The 24,764-nt window shown below is 36.7% G+C and overlaps 1 protein-coding gene across 2 annotated transcripts; it reads right to left on the bottom strand.

The window, feature by feature from the left end:
* Window positions 1-1,629: 1,629 nt before the first annotated feature.
* On the bottom strand, window positions 1,630-24,711 carry cradd (CASP2 and RIPK1 domain containing adaptor with death domain). 2 transcript variants are annotated; one of them, XM_073867976.1, is made up of 3 exons: window positions 24,665-24,711; window positions 24,140-24,532; window positions 1,630-2,640 (listed from the first exon to the last, which is right to left on the bottom strand). In XM_073867976.1, exons 2-3 carry the CDS (start codon window positions 24,447-24,449, stop codon window positions 2,345-2,347), a joined length of 606 nt encoding a protein of 201 aa, XP_073724077.1. In that variant the 5' UTR covers window positions 24,450-24,532; window positions 24,665-24,711; the 3' UTR covers window positions 1,630-2,344. The 2 variants fall into 2 exon arrangements, with proteins under 2 accessions (XP_073724077.1, XP_055046398.2); XM_055190423.2 differs by lacking the exon at window positions 24,665-24,711 and having other exon boundaries at window positions 24,140-24,652.
* Window positions 24,712-24,764: the final 53 nt, after the last annotated feature.

Below are 24,764 nucleotides of genomic sequence, written 5' to 3'. Positions count from 1 at the left end.
CCTTTAAAATGCAAATGAGCTGATAAAATGCAAACACTGATCACAATGATGGTGGTTTGTTGAAATTGAAACTCAATTTTGCTGTCAATTTTTTTTTTGTTGCACTAAATGGCAGTGCCATGGTTGAATAGTGCAGATAGGGGGCAGTATTATTATAATAAGATCCCCTTATGACATCAAAAGGGGAGCCAAATTTTATTAATTTTTTCACATGTTTGCAGAGAATGGTTTACCAAAACTAAGTTACTGGGTTGTTCGTTTTCACAATTTCTAGGTTGATAGAAGCACTGTGGATCCAATTATAGAACTCAAACATGGAAAAAGTCAGATTTTCCTGCTATGACCCCTTTAATACTAGATGTTTTTATCATTTTAGTAAAATGGTCAAGTAAAATAGTCTATTTTTAATAGGCTAAGCGGCTTTACTATCTTACACTATTAATATAATTATTCTCAAGCTACTTTGATTTAAGTATGATTGCCTTCTGCTGAATTTACATCCTTCCCAATCACATAATTACAGAGTTTCCTTTTAGCCAAGAAATGTTAAAATCTTCAGTAAAAATGAGATCAGTTGCCCGGATAAGCAGCAAATAAGAAGAGTCTGACCCCAGTAAAGGTTACTCATGGACAAATATACAGTAGGCACCATAACTACTCTAGGGAAATTAAAGGATGTTTACACAAAACTGTGTTGTTTTTAGTTTTTCAGTGTAGAAGAACAGTATTTACATCAAGCTTAAAGTCTTTGTACGTCTATGTTATTTTTCTTGTCTTTGAGCTTAAAAGTGTCACGCTTTGGTTACCTTACTATGTAAAAAAAAGTTTAAAAGCATGTTATTTCTGTCCCAATACCAACACCAGAAATGGTAGTGGACACCAAAAATGACTTTTCAAACTTGATTTTTTTTTCTAAAATTGTTACCTGTTTTTATTGGTTAGCAATGACTTTTCTATAAGTTTAAAGTGTAGTCCACTTTAATATTTTTTTCCTACTATAAAAAAGTCAATAAAGTGGACTACTCCTTTAAGACAATGTCATAGTAGGGAACTCAACCTATGTTTGTCTTTGGATAATTGTCCGATAATCTGAGAAAAGAAAATTAATTTTAAAGGTTCAGTGTGGGTTTTTTAGTGGTATCTAGGGGTGGAATTGCAAATTGCAACCCACAGCTCAGTCTACAGCTCACCCCTCAGTTTCGAAATGCATAGAGAAGCTACGGTAGCCGCCACAGGACAAATATGTCATCGTCTAAGACAATGTAGGGGTGTCAGAGACAAAAACGGTTTGGCAACATGAGAAATTCAAAAATCATTTAAAAAAAATTTGTTTGCATCAGGTTTATTTCAATGCACATAGTGTTGCATTAGTGTTGCGTAGTGTTGTTAATTTTATGCAATAAAAAAATTACATTTGCACCATTTTTATGAAGGTTAGCTTAAGACTGAATGGACTTGCCAATTGTGCCAAAGAATGAGAAATATGAAATAAATTATCCACCTTGATGGCATGAAGTGTAATCATCACCAAAAAAAAAAAAAAAAAAAATTTAAATATAATTTTATTAGGTATTTCTAAAATGTAAATTTTAAAGCATTTTTGTAATATTTGTAATATTTAAAACTACATGATTATATTTTATTCCACATTTTTTATGAATATATTTTTATTTTTATAAAAAAAATACTAGTTACACCAATTGACACAGACCGCTTACACAACATTGACATTTTTGCAATTATCCCCCAAATATTCTTTCAAAATGAAATAAAACCAGAAATTTTAGACTTGGTCCTCAAAAGAGAATGTATGCAAGTAATCTGCAAATTTATTTAGAAATTTTAGCTCTTTTATATTTAATTGAACCATACGTGGACAAAAATAATTAACGTCACGTCATTGACCCAGGGACAAAACATGTTCTATAGAACGGTTTATCCGTTTAGGGCTACTGTAGAAACATGGCGGTGACTTTTATGTAAAGAGACCTGCTGGGTATATAAAAAGGGTAATAAAAACAATACAGTTCATTAAGTAAGGTCTTTATACACCACTGATAGTTGTGTATATTATATTGCATTTCTGTCAAGAGATCATTTTAAAAGTTATACATTGCACCTTTAACATTAAAAACACAACAATTAAGACAAGGCTATAAACACGGGATGTAAAAAAATAGGTGTCCAACAACCACTTTTTCACTATTATCATTGATAAGAATCCTACTGTTTGATACCAAAATATACAGAGATGCACAAAGACACGTGTTTTTTCCTTTGGTGCCTTTGTGTCAAAAAGTTTTCCGGCGGTAAGGTTTACGATATCACAACCGAAAATGTTGTGTCACACGAACACCTGTTGAAGGACAGATGGAGGAACATCTGCGGTCTGCAGGCTCTGGAGCAGCCGCTGTACCGTGGCCTTTCTTCCGTTCCTCTGTGTCCACATCACCAGACCCGTCAGCACTTGGCTTTGAACAGCAAAGGGGTGGTCAGCACAGCAGCGATAAAGATCTGCAGAAGAAAGGCCCAGATCCAGGAGGACAGACTTCCACTCGGGACCGAGACATTCAGCCAAACGGTTCAGATGCTGCGTGGTTGGAACCGTCGGAAGGATGTGGTCAGGAACGCCACACTGAACTGAAAACAAGGACGAAGTGAATTATTATTGAAAAATAAGTCATACAGCCTGTTCTGCATTACACAAGCGCATTTCAATTCATGCAGTACGGTACTAAACAGATAATAAAAATAAATGATTTAATGTTTCATTAAAATTATTGTATATGAATGTTTTACAATGTTTTCAGTAAATGGTTCTTGATTACCCTCATTAGCCCGTACATTTGGGGCGGGGCTATTAGTTTGCATAACCAATCAAAAACAGGGGGAGTGTTTGGAAAAGTTCAAAACAAATTTTTTGCTTTTTTATTTGGTGTCACCAGTGGCCCAGAAATCATTAACAGACCTTAAGAAATGTTTTGAGGTGGTGACATGAACATCCAATCTTTTCTGCCTGCTTTGCAATAAAGACACGTCATTGTTTTTGTCCGACGAGAATAAAGATGTCCTTTATTTGTGCAGTGGGGATGAATGGAGCAAAGGTCAGTTTGAGAGTTTGTTTTGAGTGTTCCCAAATTCTTCACAAAATCAAGGACGCCCATTGATTTCTGCGGTGAGGTGACAGGAGTGGCCATGAGAATAACAACTCTCTATATCTAGGACAGGACATCCACAAGCACGCAGTTTGTTTTCAATGTCCTTTTATCTAACACACCTTCAGTGGCTATTTAAACAAGAGTAAAGCTGTTCGACTGGGACACTTATGTTCACATTAAAAAAATGCTGTGTCCCGACCAAACTGACAATGCAAAACTTTACCAATAGTATAAATAGGTGGTGGGTCTATCTTTCAGTCCGAACAAATACAAATCGGGGGAGTGTTTGAGAATCCTGCTTTTTCCGCTATTTATTGATATTCTTATTTATTTCAAATCAAACTGTTAAAGACGCTTAAATACTAGGAAACGTAATTCCTACATGTAAGATTTAAATGAAACGTCTTTCACCTTTGAAAGGGCTTGTAGACCTCAGAGACAAAAGAGATTAGTGTGTCGAGGTGGCCCAACCATCAGCAATAATAAACATCACAAAGAGGATTTTAAACAGCTAGTGCGGGTTTAGCAAACAGGACAGATTGATAAACAGCCAACAGGGGAATAACCAGCCCAGTCCCACGCAAATTTCGTTATATAGTCACATAATTTTTTGATTCTTTTTTTGTGCTATTATCACAAATTTACGCGTTTTTTCATGATTGTATAACGAATTCATGTCTTTGTGTGATTATCACGTATTGGTTACTCAACTGTTTTGTCCTATTTTCTTACCATTGTCGCTTCGTTTTAGAATTATTTTCACATAAAATGACATCCTTACCCAAACCCAACTCTAACCCTAACGCCAGGCGACATATAAAAAATTGTATAAACCAATACATAAAGTGACATTCTAATGCAAGCACCAAATCTAACCCTAAACCAAAGCGACAATGGTTTAAAAATAGGAAAAAGCTGTTGAGTAACCAATACGTGATAATCACACGAAAACAGGAATTCGTTATACGATCACAAAAAACTGCGGAAATTCGTGATAATATCACAAAAAAATAATCAAAAATTTACTTGACTATATATTACGAACCTCCGTGAGACTGGGTAGTAAAAAACGATCTTCAGAAATCGAAAAAAGAATAAAAAATTTACTTGACTATATTGAAACTATATATGTGACTATATACGAAGCCTTGTGAGACTGGGAAGCGAATAACAGAGCAAATCTGTGGTAATACTTAATCTGAATAAAGGCACATGAGTATGGTGGTATATAGAGGAGAAACATTTACAACAAAATGGGGTAAACAGATGAAAGGCATTTAACAAAAATGAAAAGAGTAAAATTTTAATCAAAATATGTGAAAATTATCAAAACAAATTATCACACCGCCATCTTGGTCTCGCGTCACTCGCGAATATCTAAAAATGGGTAAGAGGCGGGACGTGGGTGAAGGTGAGGTGGCCTTAATTATGCAGAACTTTAAGGCTTAATATAATTTAATCAAATTTAAAAAATATTCACACCCACAGTTGTCATGAAGAGCAAAATTAGCTATAGACCAAAAACTATTTTTGTACCTGCTCTAAAGACGGCTATTTTAACATGGAGGTCTATGAGAATTGACTCCCTTTTGGAGCCATCCTCTAGTGGCCAGTCGATGAACTGCAGTTTAAATCACTTCTGTATTGACTTCACCAGAGAGATCAGAAGGTTGCGCCTCCGTCAATAAAATGCGCTCGGCACATATTATACCTTTATCAAATACTTTCACTTCAAATCCACTTAATCCCAGCCTCAGGCCATTCAGAAATACTGAAATCCGTTAAACAGCACAACAATTTCTTAGCAAAGTCCTCGGAAGTGTGCAAAATAATTGAATAAACTGAATAAATGACACTCGTACATCACAGTGTTTTTTTCACAGGGTTCCGGTTAAAGGAGGTTTATAGAATATATAAGGATATTGAACACATTTTTGTGCATTTTTCCTTTATTTAGGAAAAAAACAGTGACGTTTTTAGAAGTGGAGATTTTTGCACATACTTGGAGGGTTTTACAGCAAAAAAAACGATGACATTTGTGAAAATAACGCATTTCAATGACTGACTAATAACCTTTTTATTGCAATTAAAGTGAAATTACTGAACCTAAACACAAGAGCCTGATAAAAAAATTCTTGTTTACAAGAAAACATGTCAGACGCACTTAGAGGGCTTTGTATTATATTAACAATACAAATAACGAATAAAGATTAAAAATTAGTTCATAAAAATGAATAAAGTACAGTGAAATTATAAATGATACCAGGCATTAAAGACATATTCGACAATAAAATGTGCCTATTTATTTGATTTTATCAATTTGAATACATGTCAACAACGTGTGCAAAAGAGAAAGGAAGGGATAAGTATAAAAGAATGAAAGAAAGATGGATAGAAAGAAAGAAGGTAATAGAAAAAAACAGTGTTCCCTGCAAAAAACATTCCCTGCGTTTCGGCGAAATGCTTGACTTTTCTGGGAATTGTTTCTTTTTTATAGGATCAAGCATTCCAGCATCAATTTCCATGTGTACACTCTAGGCTGTTGGAGGGAACAGAGTGCACACACTTTAAAGAACGTTACAAATTCAGAACCCTAAATCTGAGGGCGACAGTGCTCTATATACTCAAGACACTGGGAGGCTATAAAATACAGTATATTTAGTCTATCCTTAATGCGTACATTCATTTAACAGCCAGAAATGTTTACAAAATTAAACATCCTTATAAAAGGAAACTGTAAATTTTAAGCACTACAAATAAAAGTCAATAAAAGCACACAGACATAAGCAAACAAGCGTATTTATAGCATGTGTGCTCATTTAAATTTCCTAAACCCGTTCAATCTCTCTCTCTCTAGGAAAGCAAATTCATAAATTTTGGGGAGGGTGAACCACCCACACGTGGCCTCTAGGGAAAATTCCACGAAATCTCCCAATAAACCCTGCTTCTCACCAAGCGTGACGTCAGTGGCTTGTTTATCTCAATTTAAAGTGCGCAGTGTTTTCGTTAGTTAGTTCGGTTCATTCTGAACTTAACAAACAGGCATCCGTTCACAAAAAATATATTCAACACAGTCACATGAATCTGTAGACTTTGAATGTATATTATGTACCATCACATTGTCATGAATAGTACAATGTCCAGTTTCCTACTGAGGGGGAAAGCAGCAGACCAGGGTTCATTGAGGACATTCTGGTTGTAAACTCAGTACAGGTGCTGGATGTGTAGATAGATCATGTGAATCACACAGGAATAAACATGCCCAGAACATCATATCCAGGGCTCATTGTTGAAAAATACATTAAAAAGTGAACAGCTCAGACGCCAAAGCCGCTAAACGCCACTTGCGTCAAAAATCAGATAATGAAATCTGACCGAATGCTGTCCTCACTTATTATACGCTCATCAAATACGTTTAAAATCTGTTTAATCCAGGCCTCAGGCTATTCAAAAATATACTGGTTTCTAGGCAGAAAATATTAGGATATTGACTATTTATTTAGAAAGGAGAATGAAGAGTGACTTTAAACTGGAGATTTTTGCAGAGAAAGACTTTTGAGGAAATGACTAAAGTGACATTTGTGACAATAAGACTGACTAACATTTCATTTCCATTAAAGTGAAATTACTGAACCTAAACATAAGAGCCTCAAAAAAAGCTAATTTACAAGAAAACATGTCAGACGCACTTATAGAGGGGTTTGCAACTGAGCTCTTCAAATATTTATTAAGTATCTGCTTATGTTTTATTATTATCAAATGTTTCATTTGTTATATAATGCATTTAAATACATAACACATTTTTCTGTTCCGGACTTGGATAAACTGGATTTGCTCGACGCTGAAAATACTGCAGATTGAATAACTACAATGACATTAAGGGGCCATATCATGAAAATCTGACTAGTTGTAAAAGTTTAAGTGCTATAACTGGGTCTTGTAGAAAATGTGATAAAGATCAACCCAGTAACTTAGTTTTGGTAAACCAATCTCTGCAAGCATGTGAAAAAATAGGTCATTGATATTTACCTCCCCTTGTGATGTCAGAAGGGGATAATACCACAGTACTGCCATTTAGTGCAGAGATCATTTATGAAATATCCCCTTTAAATTACAATTAGATTTAGTTCAAAATGAATCAATCTTTGAAAACCTCCCTTGTTTGTGGAAAGGAAACCCAGACATTGACAACTAAATACTGCATATTGATATGGAACGTTATTATGGAGAAACTGGATTTAATACTCTTTAGGTATCAATTTTTTTACTTACTTTTTTAAAGTATAATCAACTTGAATTTTTACCTTCACTGAAAAAAATGATTCATTTAATTTACTCAATGTTTTAAGGTAAGTGGTTGCAATCGATTTATTTAAGCTACATTTAAAAAAAAATAGAAAAACAACAAAACAAAAAACTTTTGTTTAAATGTAGCTTAAATAAATTGATTGCAACCACATACCTTTTTCAAGGCTGACTAGTAATCAGTTGCTGTAACTTATAAAATTAGGTTAAAATAAATTAAGCTAATTCAACTTTATTTTATAAGTTACAGCTTTTTAAAGACAGATGCATCCTTTAAATGTTTTTTTTTTTTTGCAAAGTGGCTAAAAATGTTCCAATGGAGAATGATATATCAAACAACAATAACAATTAAAGACGCAAAACTGATCCTCTTTGTTGAAATGAAAGCCTAGGAAATGAAGAGTTTGGTTCCAAAACGCAATAAATCCATTTTGACAAATTTCGGTTTTCTATACCAAGAAAGTGACAAGATGAAAACCACTATTTTCTGTTACAAACTTTCACATAGCATCTTTAGGTTATAAAAACATAAAAAATTCAAATCCATAACTTGGTTTTCAAAGATTTATTATAAAAACGAATTCTTTTTTCCACAAAATGCAATAAATCCATGACATTTTTTTTCAAAATGCTAGAAATCTATTGAATCAAATGTGCATTCATCTTTGCCATTTTATATTCATTTAGTTGAACAGTTGTACACACTGATTAAAAAAATAAACATTAATGGCATTAATCAAAACACTTACTTTGTCATATTAAGAACACTGTCATGGCTGCGGATATACTTGTCGCTTAGCATTTTTCACAGCGATCAGCTGTAAAATGTTTTGGTCCTGCTCGATTTTCGTTGACTTTGAGTAAAATAATGGAAAGTTTTTCATAAGATCCCCTGGGATCAATGTGTTAGCATGAGAAACTTGATGCTGTCGGGAGAACAAGCACCCGTCTCCCGAGTGCCTCTCGCGGAAATTATTAGATGTTGATGGCTTACGTTTCTTTCCCATCACAGAAAACCATCACAGGTTTATCAATGCAATTAAAGTATTATTTTGTTTTGTTTGTTGATCACGAAGTACAAAGTAGATGAGGAAAACTAGGACTCTGTGTACTCAACGCGCCGCCATTGTTTGTTTACATTGCGTGAATGGTGCGCTGTAATATCTGGAGCGGATTTATTGCGTTCTGTAAAAAAGGGGGAGTGGCGTTTATTGCATTTTGGGAAAAAAGGGAGAAAAGATGACAGAATAACACTGCGGATACTGGATTTTGCGTGAAATTAAGAATTTACTTTTAACTACTGACCTGATATAATACTGATTTTGGCAGTTACTCTTTTTTTTTCAAAAATGGTGTTTATCGCGTTTTGGAACCAAACTCTTCAAATACTGATAATGTCATTGCTCCTGTGCCCTTAAAAGATCCTATAATCCTTGGCTTTGCATATATACAACTGATCTGAGTTTGTCTTAACTGAAATGTAAACACTGACTTTTCCTATATTGTAAAAAACAACATGGACTACAAAAAAAGAAAGTCATACAGGTTTAAGTTGACATTTTTGGGTGCGGTAAAGACACGACCTAACCTCCCATCAACATATCACATCTCTCTCCATCATTACACTAAGCTTTAGCTTTCTTTCTTTTTTTTATATTCCGAGCAGCTAAATAAAATCCCTAATAGATGCAGCATGTTCAGGAATCAGATTTTATGGACCAGCTGGAACGGCCCGGCGCTGCTCAAAGCTTCCACATTTTGACAGGAAGGCTCTCCTCAAGCCAACGTTCCTGGAAATCAGACTGTACCAGAGATGGGTGTGGAAGAGGGAGGAGGAAAACAAATGTGATGTTCCAACAAAAACAAATGCACAGAACTGCAATGGCTTTCAAAGCAAAGTCTCTGTACACCTCAGACTTTGCATTTAACTTTTGAATTTAAAGGAATAGTTTATCTAAATATTAAAATTGCTTTGCTATCTACACCAAAAACAGCATGCTGAAACACTACAATAGACATTTTCCTTTCTTTTCTTGCCGTACAATAACAATTCATATAGTGACCTAGGTGGCAAGCCCCACCAAAACTTAAAGGTTTCTCTGTAAGAACCAGATATAAGGTTTGGCTAAACTATACAAATTAAGTCTGGAAGTAATGCGGTCAAATAGAATACATTAGAATGATGTGCTATTAAGAAACAAGATTGTAAATGCAGGGTTTACTGCAATAAGCTGTCAGAATGAAAAGATGTTCTGGATATCTGCTTAAACTCTTTCGTAGCCTGTGCCGGTGACGTTGGTTTACATCGTAAAAGCAAACATTCAAAACAGAGCCTCTTAGATGAATCGGCAGCTGTCAGGCATTATAGAGTGCTTCTATTAACTTATAGGAGATTGACCCGATGATATAGTACAACTGTGTAGTAAATACAGCTGTGCAAATAAATGACGCTAAAATCTGGACACGTGTTACTGTTCAGATTGATTACATATATGGGTCTTTTTAAAGCTGCGATCAGTTACTTTTGCTTCTCACTATCTCCGTTAAAAATAATAATAATAATAATAATGTAACTTAACAAATTTTTTGTTGAGGTCAAATGATGTAATTTTCCATGAAACAGGTCACCTTATAAATCATTACTATTAGCTTACCATTGCTTAGTTTATTTTCACTAAATCATTTATAAACCTATTCACTACTATAGACGGTTTCATCGGACGCACGTGATGCACGTCTGGATCCGAACCTTACTTCCGGTTTCGTTTTTTTAATGGTCTGACTAGTTGCTAAACTGATCTCTTGCAAATGCCTCGTTGAAAATAACAAATGTTTTGGTTTCCTAGGTAATCTATGTGTTGTTGTTTTTTGCTTGTTTTATAAATAAACAATAAAGTGATGCAAGCTTAAGTTAACCTATTCTATAACTAGTCATCTTTAGGAAACCTGTTTGCGATATTTATAATGCTGCATATAATATGTAGTATAAAATAATACCTGATATATATATTTAATTTAGTCAATTAAACCAACTATTTTAAGTTCACCTTTTTTGAACAGTGATGGAAGCTTAAGTTAACCTATTCTATAACTAGTCATCATTCTATAACCTGTTTGCGATATTTATAATGCTCCATATAATATGTAGTATAAAATAATACCTGATATAGATAGATAGATAGATAGATAGATAGATAGATAGATAGATAGATAGATATATATATATATATTAGGTATATATATATATATATTTTTTTTTTTACATATATTAGGTAATATTTTATACTACATATTATATGCAGCATTATAAATATCGCAACCAGGTTTCCTAAAGATGACTAGTTATAGAATAGGTTAACTTTAGGAAACCTGGTTGCGATATTTATAATGCTGCATATAATATGTAGTATAAAATAATACCTAATATATATATTTAATTTAGTCAATTAAACCAACTATTTTAAGTTATTTTAAGGATTGTGAAAAGTTTACATAACTTATAAAAGCAAGTTGATTTACACAAAAATATATGATGAGTTGACCAAAATTCTGCATATTTTAAACAACTTAAAATTCTTGTAAACTTAAAATTCAGAAACTACTGCTTTAAGTGCGATCACTCTTACAACATGTTTTTTCTAAGTTTAAGAGAAATTTGCATGGCTTTACTTAAAGCCAGCATCCCATATTTAATCATGCAAATAAACATGACATACACAAGTGCAAATTGGCTTGACAAACGGGGAAGTCATGTCCTTACTTGACTAATGCAGAATCAGTAAAGTAAGTAATAAGATGCCTATCTGCGCAAATAGGCTTGTTAAGGATTGTGCTTTGTTAAACAGAACCCCAACACGTGTCTTTATTAACGTCCCCGTGACTATGCAGTTTCCAGGCCTGTCATGGAGATTAAAAGCGAGCTAGAAAAACACGTTTCCATGCCAACAAAATGACATCATTTGTCAAGATTCAAATTCATGGGGAACGAATATAAAAGCGTAAATGAAAAACAAATTGCCGTGATCGCTCGTGTCCGTAAAAGGCCTCAGACGGGACGATCCCATTAAGTCTTAAATTAAAGCGAGGACCTACAGTAAGTGCGAAGAATGTTTGCTCAGAGTAACGCTTGTCCTCGACTTCCTAGAAATCCGTGGGCTCGCTTCCCCCTCCCTAATTCTTTTATTTCCTTTCTCACTTTCTCTAACCCCGCCCCCATCCCCCAATTTATCACTATCTGAACCACAGTGAGTCAATAAAATCTTTAGTTCAGTAACTGGAGACAGGAGGGAGAGGGAGAGCGGCCAACAAACGGCTTTGATTATATTTTTCCTAGAAAGGAGGATGCTCGGCGAGAGTGCAGCGCCTGTGCCAAGAATTAATGCAGCTTTCATGGAAATCCAGGGCAGCGTACCAAGCCGGCCCAGCCTTGAGAGATTCAAAACACAACTTCAGCCTTTTTTTACCTCTCTCTCACTCTGTTTTTCTTTTTACATCTGAGGAAAGGGGTTTGGTTTTTTTAAAAGGTGTTTTGGGATTTGGTTGGTACAGCAAGTAAACACTATATAAAGGGGATAATGTGACTGTAAATCTGAGGGTTGTTAGTGGGTGATCTGAAAAACACAAAATACATAATAAGTCCTCTTTCAGCAAAACAGCAGCTGACTTTGGATTTGAAAATACATGCCTGCTGCACCCTTTCGTTCTGTTTCGTTCACATCTTTGACTATAAAACATCTTTGTGGAGGCTGATGGTTTGCATGTAAATGTTAAATTACAGACTGTACCCCTTTAAAAAATTACTTAAATAGGTAACACCTAAATATTTAAGTTTTTTAAAACTTTGTGAAAAATTTACGTTTGCAAAACTTACCAATTAAAGTTATTTGTTTAAGTAGATCCAACTTTCACTTTGTACTGTGTGTATATGCAAATGTGTTGGTTTTCAAAGTCCAAATCGTATGGAAATTTGTTTTACGTACATTTGTTTCAAGTCCTGCGCTTGAATTATAGAGTAAGTAACAGAGGGTTTCAAGTTGGGCATTAGAGGAACGAAAATTAATGCACTTGTCATTTGTAATGGGCCAAAATGTAATGGGACCACCTTTAAATTATAGTCTTGGTTTCATAACAGTGCCACTTCTAAAAAAAATTTATGATTTTATTTTTATTAGGCAAATGAAATAAGGTGAAACAGGGAATTAACGTGATGTAACAGTAACATAATATACTATACTGACCTGAATGCTTTGTGTTGTGCTGAATGTCTTTAAATGACTAATAATGATGATATTTAAACACTTATAGTCAATATCTACACCCTCAGGAAAGAGGTACAAAAGCTGTCACTGGGTCGGGAGTACACCTTTGTACCTAAAAAGTCCATTGTAGTTGGGGGGAGCGGGGTAAGTTGTCACACTTTTCACACTGTCTAACATTTACTGAGCACCATACATCACAATGATATAAATCTCATACCAAATGAAAGAAGTCTTGGGCACATAATTTGTATTCATTAAATTTTCATATCTCATTTACGAAGTTGTAGACTGTTGAATAGAGAATGTTCACTTACAGTGTTGTTTATATTTAATGCTCAGTAACTATTATTGAAAGAAGTATTCAAATGTAATGTTTTTTTTATTAAAAATGAAATTAATACTAAAGACACGATTTATTCTGAACAAAATAGCCGAATTTACCAATAATTAAAATACAATGTCAGAAATAAAGGTGCAAAATCAGTCACTGGGATGGTACTCTTTAAGAATGGTGCAGATTTGTTCCTTTGTGGTACCAGTATGTACATTTAAGGTAGGGAAGAGCGGGGTAAGTTGTCACACTATTCATAACTCCAACACTAAAGGCTCTATCTCAAAAATTAAATGGCCACTTTGTGTGAATACCTTTTCTCTAGTCAACTTCGTGTTCACATGTGGTGAAGATTACCCGCTGATGGGGCAAATTGCTAGCCTGGTGCAACCAGACTCTCGTACATTAATTTCATTTGTACAGAGAGTCTGGCCACGCTCCATTGCAAAGCGTTACTTCCGTTAAGGAGGGTCCTCTGTTGAAGTTTAAAACTATTGGATCTACCCAGAGTCACTCTGAATCTGCCATAACCAATCGCTAACGTTTGGTCGTGACGTATGTCACTCAGTCTGGCGCACGACCTCAACGTCTGCATTCTTAGCCACTCCCCGCTGTTCGCTGATTGGACCTGCAGATTTTTGCCGGAGAAAACGAAACTCTACACAGCAGTCCCAGACGTTGTTCTGAAGCGAAATGAAAATTAAGCGGAAGAACGTAGGAGGGCGGGCCAGGCTAGCAAATTGCCACACTAGATTATCTAAAAAAGAACACTACTTAAAGGTGCACTGTGTAATTTTTAGAAGGATCTCTTGACAGAAATGCAAAATAATATACAAAACTATATTTTCAGTGATGTATAAAGACCTTTTATAATGAACTGTTGTGTGTTTATTACCTTAGAACGAGAACTTTTTATCTACATACACCGAGGGTCCCCTTACATGGAAGTCGCCATTTTGTGCCGCCATTTTTCATCAGAAGCCTTTAACGGACATTTTTTTTACTAAGTTGTCTCCGACGATGACATGTTTGTCCGGTTGCGGCTACCGTAGCTTCTCTATAGCTGTGTCCCAATTCAGGGGCTGCGACCTTATAAGCATGCGACCTTAAATATGAGCACTCGGTCTTTCAAGGTGGCAGCCTCAGAAATCCGCGAAGAGAACTGAAATGAGACGGTCTAACCTTCGGATGACCCATAATTGGCGTCACCTGCTGCGCCTGTTAGCAGGACATAGCGGAAACGTTTCTGACTTATTAAAATAAATATGAAATCAGAAAAATATTATTTTAGTTTAGAAAATATGACACGTTGATGTAGATTAAACTATTCAACAGTATATTACATTTAATTAATCAACCTTAGAAATATATGCATCATAAAAATAATAATATTAACACAAAACATAACTTATAATACTAAAACAGTGACAAACTTTTTTGATAAATACACACTTTTATTTAATGTAGGTTTTAATTGTTTATTTTATAATATCCAGCCGCCGTTGCAGGCGCGCAATGAATCTTGGGATATCCTCGGCTGTTAAGGATCCATTCGTTCTATCCTTAACAGCGCGGAGAAATGAGGACGCATTTTGAGGCTTCATTCTAAGCATCCTTCGAATTGGGACGGCCTTACCAGCCTGAAGTCGCGCTGCTGTGACGCAATCGGTCTTAAAATACGCCCTTAGAAGGTCGCAGCCCCTGAATTGGGACACAGCTTATGTGTTTCAAACGCAAGGGGTGAGCAATGGACTACGCCGCTGGTTGCAATTCGCAACCTCACCATTAGATGCTGCTAAACTTTACACACTGCACGTCACCTACGTTTGTGATTATTTGATTTTAATTATTTCTAGTGTGAAAAGCATGTGATGACTTGCCCCAAACTGACATCTGTGCTAATGTACGCTAAATCTCAGGGTTAGCTCAACATAGCAAGATGGCTAAAGTATCAAAAGACACGTTATTGTCTTCGCTATTTTGTGCAAAATAATATTGTTTTAACATTCATACCTAACAAAGATTGCATAAAATGTAAAGTGCATTTTTAACTTTTTAACCAAAAAAAAAGAAAAGAAAATTGTGCTAACATCAGTTTAGAACGATCTTGACCACATGTGAACACAAAGTCGACCACAGAAAAGGTCGTCACACAAAGTGGCTATTTAATTTTTGAGATAAAGCCTCTAGTGTTGGAGTTATAAACAGTGTGACAACTAACCCCGCTCTTCACTACCTTAAATGTACATACTAGTACCGCAAAGGAACACATCTGCCGAATTATTAAAGGGTACCATCCCAGTGACTAATTTTGCACCTTTATTTCTGACATTGTATTTTAGTTATTAGTAAATTCAGCTATTTTGTTCAGAATAAATAGTTTTTTAATACTTCTTTTAAAGCTCACACACGCTGTTTCTGCATTTCTGATGTTAATCTGGAGTACCTATAGAGTAGTATTACATCCTTTATATCTCTGAAGAGTCTTTAGTTTAATCAGATTTATAAATCTTACTTTCTTACTATCTTGTTCCTATCTATATAATATAACTTACTAGTTCATCTTAGGAATACCTTACCGTGACGATTATTCAACAGTTTCAATAAGTGAAACGATTTAAACACCCAGTATTAGCATATAGCCCGGTAGCATTAGCAAACGAGGAAACGCTGCTCCGTGCATTGGAGCTCCGTCGAGTTCATAATCTAAATCCTATTTTCTTACTATCTCGTTCCTATCTATATAATATAACGTACTAGTTTATCTTAGGAATACTTTACCGTGACGATTTTTTGAACAGTATTAATAAGTAAAACGATCTATCACTAGTAAACACCTAGTGCTAGCATATAGCCCACTAGCATAAACAAACGTGCCGGTTGAAGTTAGCACTTGCTCACTGTCTGTTTACTGTAAATCTGCCTTTTTCGATCTAATGGCGGACTCATCCGATGTATGTTTTTCAGACCTTTCCTCACCAGAGCGGGAAGCTGTGGAGGAGTTGTGTACAGCATGCCTCACATCACCCTGGCTCCAGGCACCCGGAGACGACCGAGGCACGCAACGAGCGAGCACCCATCTCGATGCAGCTTCACGGACCGCTGTCTGGCGAACGGAGACGCCATCGCCCAGCATGAAAACGGTAAGACTCCGCTTGTCATTGTAACCTGCACTACTTGCCACATGTACAGTTTAGCTTCTTCCGTCAGCATAGAGGGGTTTACATGTGCTAAGTGTATTGAAGTAGTAAGGCTGACGGAGAAGGTTGCAGAACTAGAAGCGCGCATCCGAACGCTAGTTGAGGACAGTAAGACCGCTAATGTTAATGTTACAAACACTGTTTCGGGTGCGCCTAGTGTTAAACGTAATACACATGGCTCGGTTCCGACTTCAGAGTCAAGGCGGCTGACTAACTGGGTGACTGTCAGGCGGCCTAGTCGCATTCGGCATCCAAATCACGTTCCTGTTTAAATATCAAACAGATTTTCTCCACTCAGCAATACACCGGCTGAGACATCTGTTAAAGGTGCCCTGGTTATTGGAGATTCTATACTCAGGAACGTTGGCATTGAGGCACCAGCCACCATAGTCGATTGTATACCGGGAGCCAGAGCGTCTGACATTAGATCCAAACTTAAAGTGCTGGCTAATGCTAACCGTAAGTTTTCTAAGATTGTTATTCACGCCGGCACGAATGACACCAGACTCCGCCAGTCGGAGATCACCAAAGATACTATTAAAGAGGTGTGTGAAATTGCAAAAACAATGTCAGACAATGTAATTTGCTCTGGTCCCCTCTCCGCCTACCGGGGGGATGAAACTTACAGTAGATTAGTGTCTCTTCATGGCTGGATGTCAAAGTGGTGCCCTCAGCATAACGTAGGGTTTATAGACAATTGGAAGCATTTCCGGGGAAGACCTGACCTGCTAAAGAGAGATGGCCTCCATCCGTCTCCGGAAGGAAGTGCTATACTCTCTAGAAATCTGACCAATAGTCTTACTTTTGATATTGTCTGACTATCCAGGGCCCAGGTCAGGAAACAGACAGATCGGCTTACCCATCAGTCTGTTAGCTGCCTTGACATGTCAAGATCACATATATCCCAGCACATAGAGCCTTTTTTAACAGAGTACCACCAACACATCTCGACTGTGTCTGTTCCTCGAACAAATAAATACAGAGCACCGTTTACCTCGTCTCGCACAAATCTTATTAACATAAAACTAGAACACAATACATTAACAGATGAAACTCAAATGTTAAAATTCGGCCTTCTTAACATTAGATCACTTACCAACAAAGAACCAATTATCAATGAAATAATTACTGACCAAAACTTAGATGCACTCTGTTTAACAGAAACCTGGCTTAAAGCAGACGATTACACCAGTTTAAACGAATCCACCCCACAAGACTATTATTATAAACATGTTCCTCGTCTAATAGGGAGAGGGGGTGGTGTAGCTACAATATACAATAAAATATTCAAAGTAAACCATAAATCCAACCTAAAATTTAATTCGTTTGAAATAATACTGTTAAATATGGAAATAACTGATCGCAACAACAAACGACTTTCGTTCATTTTAGCTACCATATATAGGCCTCCAGGCCACCACACAGATTTTCTTAAAGAAATAGCAGACTTCCTATCTGAGCTTACAGTCACTGTAGATAAAGCTCTTATCGTTGGTGATTTTAATATCCATGTGGATAATCCAAAAGATGCATTAGGACGTGCGTTTATGGATGTTCTAAATTCTCTCGGCATTAAACAAAATGTGTCAGGGCCCACGCATACTCGTAATCACACACTAGACTTAATTCTGTCACTCGGACTCAATATTAATGACATCGAAATATCACCCCAGAGCGATGCCGTTTCAGACCATTGCCTTGTGTCATGCACAATACTTCTAGATAGGACCGCTCAGTCTACAACATGCTACAGATTAGCCAGAACAATAATTTCCACCACTAAAGATAGCTTTATTAGCACTCTTCCAGACCTGTCCCAAATGAAACATGTAGCAGATAATCGTGAAGATCTAGATATTATAATAGAAAACCTGAACAACGTCTGCTCTAGCACGTTGGATGCCGTTGCTCCCATTCGAAAAAAGAGAATCAAAGAAAAACCGCCAGCTCCATGGTATGACCATCATACTGCAGCCCTTAAAAAAGTAGCTAGAAAAATGGAAAGAAACTACCGAAGCACAAAGTTAGAGGTATGGCGTTCAGCATGGAAAGAGAGTGTTCAACACTACAGACAGGCTATTAAAACTGCCAGATCTACCTATCTCAGTACGCTTATTAAAGAAAATCATAACAACCCTTGTTTTCTATTTAGCACAGTTGCGAAACTGACTAGAAACAAAGAACAAACAGAAACCAATAGTAAACTCCAACACAATAGTGACGACTTCATGAACTTCTTTACTAACAAAATTATGTTTATTAGGGAAAACATAGAAACTATGCAAGCAGCCATCACTCTACCCAATAGTACATTTTCCACTAGATTACCAAACGAACATCTTAAGTCATTTAATCCTACTACAATAGAAGAGCTCTCTAAACTAGTAACGTCATCCAAATCATCGTCCTGTATACTAGACCCCGTTCCCACAAAATTACTAAAAGAGGTATTTCATGTAGTGGCAGACACTGTACTTAATATCTTTAACTCATCTCTAGAATTAGGATACGTTCCAACAGCTTTCAAACTAGCAGTTATTAGACCGCTCATTAAAAAGCAAAACCTTGACCAGGGAGATCTTAATAACTTTAGACCAATCTCAAATCTACCTTTTCTTTCTAAAATATTAGAAAAAGTAGTGGCAAGCCAGCTACGCACATTCGTAGAAAATAATAATACATATGAAAAGTTCCAATCAGGATTCAGGCCCCACCATAGCACAGAGACAGCGCTGCTTAGAGTTACAAATGACCTCCTATTAACATCCGATCGTGGTGAAATCTCAATTCTTATATTACTAGACCTTAGTGCAGCCTTTGACACAATAGATCACACAATCTTACTCAATAGACTAGAAAACTATGTTGGCATCAGTGGTCAGGCGTTAGCCTGGTTCAGATCGTATCTAACCAATCGATATCACTTTGTTTATGTAAATGAGGAAGAGTCATATCACTCCCCCGTTAAATACGGCATACCTCAGGGATCAGTTTTAGGCCCTATCCTATTCTCGTTATATATGTTACCTCTAGGAGACATTATCAGGAAACATAACATAAGTTTTCACTGCTATGCGGATGATACCCAGCTTTACATCTCGTCGCATCCTAGCGAAACCCACCAGTTTTCTAAGCTAACAGACTGCATTAGTGATATTAGGGACTGGATGGCACAAAACTTTCTTATGCTAAACTCCAATAAAACAGAGATACTTATTATTGAACCGAATCGCTACAAACATAATATGTCAGATTACAAGTTGCCCATAGATGGCTGCACGGTGGTGCCATCTTCCACGGTTAAGAATTTAGGCGTAATGTTCGACAGCAATCTATCTTTTGATAGTCATATCGCCAACATCTGCCGCACAGCATTCTTCCATCTTAGAAATATCTCAAAAATACGCCATATGCTGTCTGCATCAGACGCAGAAAAGCTTATACATGCTTTTATGACCTCTAGAATAGACTATTGTAACTCGTTACTCGGGGGATGCCATGCAAATCAGGTAAACAAGCTACAGCTGGTTCAAAACGCCGCCGCAAGAGTGCTTACTCGATCTAAAAAGTATGACCACATCAGTCCAATTCTGGCATCTTTACACTGGCTACCAGTTAAATATCGTATACAATTTAAAATATTACTAATCACCTACAAAGCCTTAAATGACCTAGCGCCTTCGTATATTAAAGAACTACTATCAGAATACAATCCATCACGTAAACTGCGCTCACAAAATTCTGGTCACTTAATTATCCCTAGAATATCAAAAGTGTCTAAAGGTGGTAGATCCTTTTCCTACTTAGCCCCTAAGCTCTGGAATGATTTACCAAACAATGTTCGAGTATCAGACACAGTCGATCAATTTAAATCTAAACTTAAGACATTCTTCTTTAACAAAGCATTCACATAAAATGTCCAGTAAATGTACATTTCCCGTAGTAGTTAGTTTGTCCAGAACAAAGCACTCACATACCTCATATGGGTAATATACTTATGCCGCAATAGTTAGCCTGTCTGGAACCGAGCCGACTTGAACCACTATAATGTTTGACACTTGCATTGCATGTGAACGGCCCCTACGCTAATAGAATTCTGTTTTTCTCTCCCTGTCTCGTCCTCAACCACGAGGACCATGAGACAAACAGACCCAGTTCCGGTTGCTGTGAAGATCATTGCATCACTGATCCACTGGCTGTCCTTCAACGTGATGACCAGCCGATGCCCGACCAACGACCACCGGCTAAACCAGTTTAATTCGCTTACCCGCCTCCTATCCCTACCGTTTCTATATATATATATATATATATATAAATATATATTAATTCCTCCCAAGGGTTTTTGTCCTTCTAGGACTTTTTCCCATTGGGTTTTTTTTCCTAGAGGGTTTTTAATCCCAGGGAGAGTCAGCCAACTTTGGCTTAATTTAGCACTTTACAGTATACGTTACTTTATTAATATGCTCGCTTGTACGGTTTAACCGCTTTCTCTACTTCTTATTTATCTATTGATTTTCTGTGTTCTCCTCTACATCTTCTCATGTAAAGCTGCTTTGCAACAATTAACACTTGTGAAAAGCGCTATATAAATAAAATTGAATTGAATTGAATTGAAAAGAAAGATTAGCTTTACCAAATCTTTCCAATAACGTACAAAAAAATGAAGAAGGAGGAGTTACACCGCGGGAGGAGCGAGTACGAGTCATGCAACACTATACAACACTGTTTAACTTATGATTCACTACATGTTCATGTTGTTTATATAATATTATGCACGTGCATATTTACAACATAAGACAGAAGTCTTACTTACCGAATGCAACTCATGACCCGGTTGGGAAAATCCAGCGCATCAAACACACAAACAAAACTCAGCTGCTACCCCGTTAATAATAAACTATATCCATTGTTTTCATAAGGCTGGCTTTATTCTCCTTACATCCAAAAACACACTTCTTCATTCATGCCATTGTTGAGTTTTGAAATTAAAGCTGTGTCGCGTGATATGATGTTTGCAAGTTCTAGCGTCTCTCCCTGATTGACGGGTGGCGGGGCTTTCCAGGAGAAGTGCGCATATAAAGAAGTGATACGTATAGAAATCCCTGAAACGCCAGCTGGACCTGTAATCGAAAAAAACTTTTCGAAACTTGTACGAACCCTGGCGAAGTGTATTCGGCACAGAAATAATAGCTCTGTAACACGCCCAACTGCTTTTTTGACACTTTGACACTACGTTTAGCATGATGAAACAACTCTATAACTGTGTTGATAAGTCAGCATGCTTGAAATACCATTGAACCACCCCTTTAATAATAGTTATTGAGCATCAAACATAAACCACACTGTAAAAAGTGAAAGCTGCTCTACTTAAAAAAAACTTCCTTCAATTGGTGACACCTACTTTTTTTACTTTCACTTAAAGTGAGATAATTATTTATTTTCACTAATGTTTAGGCGTTACAAATTGAAGTAATTTTTTATGTTGAATCAACTTTTACTTTTTAAGGTTAATGCAAAAAAGGGTCCTGCAAAAAAAGTTTAATGACAGTGATTTAAAATATGTAAAACTGATCATAACCCAAACCGTAACCCTTATTTTTATTATAATGATTTTACTTTTTTAATTCCCCTGATTACTATGATGAAAACTTTTGTTATCAAACTGTAGTTATAGGCATAGTGTAAACTGTGTCATCATTTGCCCTCATTCTAAACCTGTACGAGTTTCTTAATTCTGTTCTTTCTTTCTTTTTTCCTTCTTTACATCATACACAAGTTAATCCACAGTTGATCTATACACAGGTTGTGTGTGTGGGCCAATTTAGCATCTCCAATTCACATAACTTGCATAGTAAACCCACGCTGACAAAGGGAGAGCATGCAAACTCCACATAGCAAGGTCACTTGACCTAATCGTGGCTCGAACTGGGGACCTTCTTGCTGTGAGGGGACCACTGAGCCACCCCTCCTAATTCTGTTAAACACAATAGAGACGTTATAGCAACGTGTAATAACCTGAAAACCACGCCCACTGGGGGGGAAACAATTTATCTGTCTCCATTGACTTTGTATTGCGAGAGGCTGCCTCCTTGTCATTTCTGGCTTATAACAAAAAACAGAATAATGCCTAAAAGCTGCTGTGTGACAAGGTGTACAGCTAACAAGCCAAAAAAAAACAGAAATAAGTTTTTTTATAAGCTGTCAACCTCAAAAATCGAGCATTTAAAGACACAAAAGTGGAAACATGCAACTTTTCATAGTACTACTATTAATAGTACTGCGCCCACTAGAGGAAAACGTAGTCGGCGATGCACTTTTTTCTCCTTAAAGATTAGGTTTTTCGGCTCGACAGCTTATAAAAACTTATTTCTGGGTTTTTGGCTTGTTAGCTGTACACCTTGTCACACAGAAGCTTAGGCATTATTCTGTTTTTTGTCAGAAATGACAAGGAGGCGGCCTCTCGCAATACAAAGTCAATGGAGACGATTGGATTGTTTTCCCCCCGGTGGGCGTGGTTTCCAAATTAACATAAATGTGCTCTGTCTCTATAGATAGAGACAGAAATATTTTGATAAATGATAGTTGACAGTACACACTGACTTTCATAGTAGGAAAAACAAATACTATAGAAGTCAATGGGTACCGTCAACTGTGTGCTTACCATCATTTATCAAAATATGTGCTCATCAGAATAAAGAAACTCATACAGGTTCACAACAACATGAGGGTGAGTAAATAATGACAGAATTTTCATTTTTGGGTAAACTATCCCTTTAAGTTAAAAATAGGCTACCACTCCCTATGTGTATGTGTGTTTAAGACTTGCAGTGTGTTAACTACTCACTGGCATGGGTTAAATGCAGAGGTCACGTTTCAAGTGTCACGTTTCATTTGTCCCATACTTGACAAATATGTCTCGCTTTCACTTTTACAGAGACCTTAAATGCTATTTATAGACCCCAATCACAGATGGAGTGGTGGTTTTCATATGATTTTCATAAATCCTTTACTATTCTCTAGCTCACAAAAATCTCTTGACTTCACTAGATCAGGGGTTTTCAAACTGGGGGGCGGTGCCCCCAGGGGGGGCGCGAGATGGTGCCAGGGGGGGCCCAGTTTTATGACATGTTATAAAATACATTAATTTATCATGAATTCTGTGTAATTAAACATAAAACTAACCAAAAGCACTACTTTTTTTGTATAATTTAATATGTGTTTTAGTAAAATGTTGAGTTTAGAACCGTTTTTGTCACAAATTTGCTTTGGGAGGCTGCGAAGGAATGCACCATACACAAGGGGGGCCGCATGCTGAAAAAGTTTGGGAACCACTGCACTAGATGACTTAATTCCTTCAAATAATGAGGATCATGATTTCAAATGTACTCAAGAATCAGTTTTCAACATTTGTGAGGAGATTTTCATGGCCTTCACATGTATGCAAACATGTATCCACACTAGACCGCAGTCAAATCCTAACCTTCCCTTACAAGGAATCAGTTTTCCAATTAATGACAGCCCCAAATACCAAAAAGAGATTTTCTCAGCTTAGCTCAAGTTTTTCCTCAAACTATCCCTGCTGAAATAAACAATATAAACCATCACAGAAATTCTAATGGAATAAATTGTTATAATGGGAAATGGTATCGGTTTAAATGAAAATTATAGTCTGTGAGTATCTCTGTTTAGTGTTGGGATGTTAACTGAACCAATGGAACACAATTAATTAATACTGGAATAAGACCCAAAACACAGTACATAAAAATAAATAACTGATGGTTTAAAATGGCATTATAAATAATAAACACCTTTAGAATGAGTATAGCTATACTTTCAATAGGGTTAGCGCTCTCTCGCGCGCGCCCGTGCTCACACATTCAGCGTCACCTGTAAAGGGTGGAGGTGGATCGCTGTCTTCCTCACACAGCTGCTGCAATAATGTGTCTTTGATCCATGGAAACTCTTTCTCTAGCGAAGTGATAAAGTGATGGAAAGCGGTCACCCCGCGCGTGGGCAGAATATCCAGCAGTTTTAACGCTTTATCCCGGTTAGATGACTCACTCTGAATGTCCTCCAACTGGCTTTGTGTTAAGATCTCCTCTTGATATAAATACTGAACGATCGTGTCACCCACTAAAAGCTCATCAGCTAAATACAGCCGCAGTGATCGAAGCAACTTTTTGTGTTTGGGGTCCATCTTTGAACCCGATGACCGAGGTAAAAAAAAATCCGAAATCTGTTGAATGTTGACCAAACACCCAGGACGATATTGTTTTGTTTCTTGAAAAACGGAAAACATAAACAAATTATTCACTCGCCATTCTATGGTGTTGGTAAATAACCATACATTAGTTTAGGCATGAAAAAATATAAAAACTTGCGTTTATGTATAATAGTTTGTACTACAAATACCTTTTCCGCGTCACGTCGCATTTATTTCTACCGGCTGGAAACAAAGCAGGCGGAACGAATGTCTGGCACCATTTTCGTTCCGGAAAGTATCTGCAAGTGT

Source organism: Misgurnus anguillicaudatus, chromosome 1 (genome assembly GCF_027580225.2).
Source record: "Misgurnus anguillicaudatus chromosome 1, ASM2758022v2, whole genome shotgun sequence".
Classification (NCBI taxonomy): Eukaryota; Metazoa; Chordata; class Actinopteri; order Cypriniformes; family Cobitidae; genus Misgurnus; species Misgurnus anguillicaudatus.
Note: the sequence above shows the minus strand (reverse complement) of the source record. Positions and strands in the feature narration are given on the sequence as shown.

Coding starts and splice junctions, on each gene's coding strand:
- cradd (XM_055190423.2), bottom strand. CDS start 24,551: ATGTTTTCCGTTTTTCAAGAAACAAAACAATATCGTCCTGGGTGTTTG. Junction 2,641..24,139: donor TCCACCTCCACCCTTTACAG/GTGACGCTGAAT, acceptor CCTTGTTTTCAG/TTCAGTGTGGCGTTCCTGAC.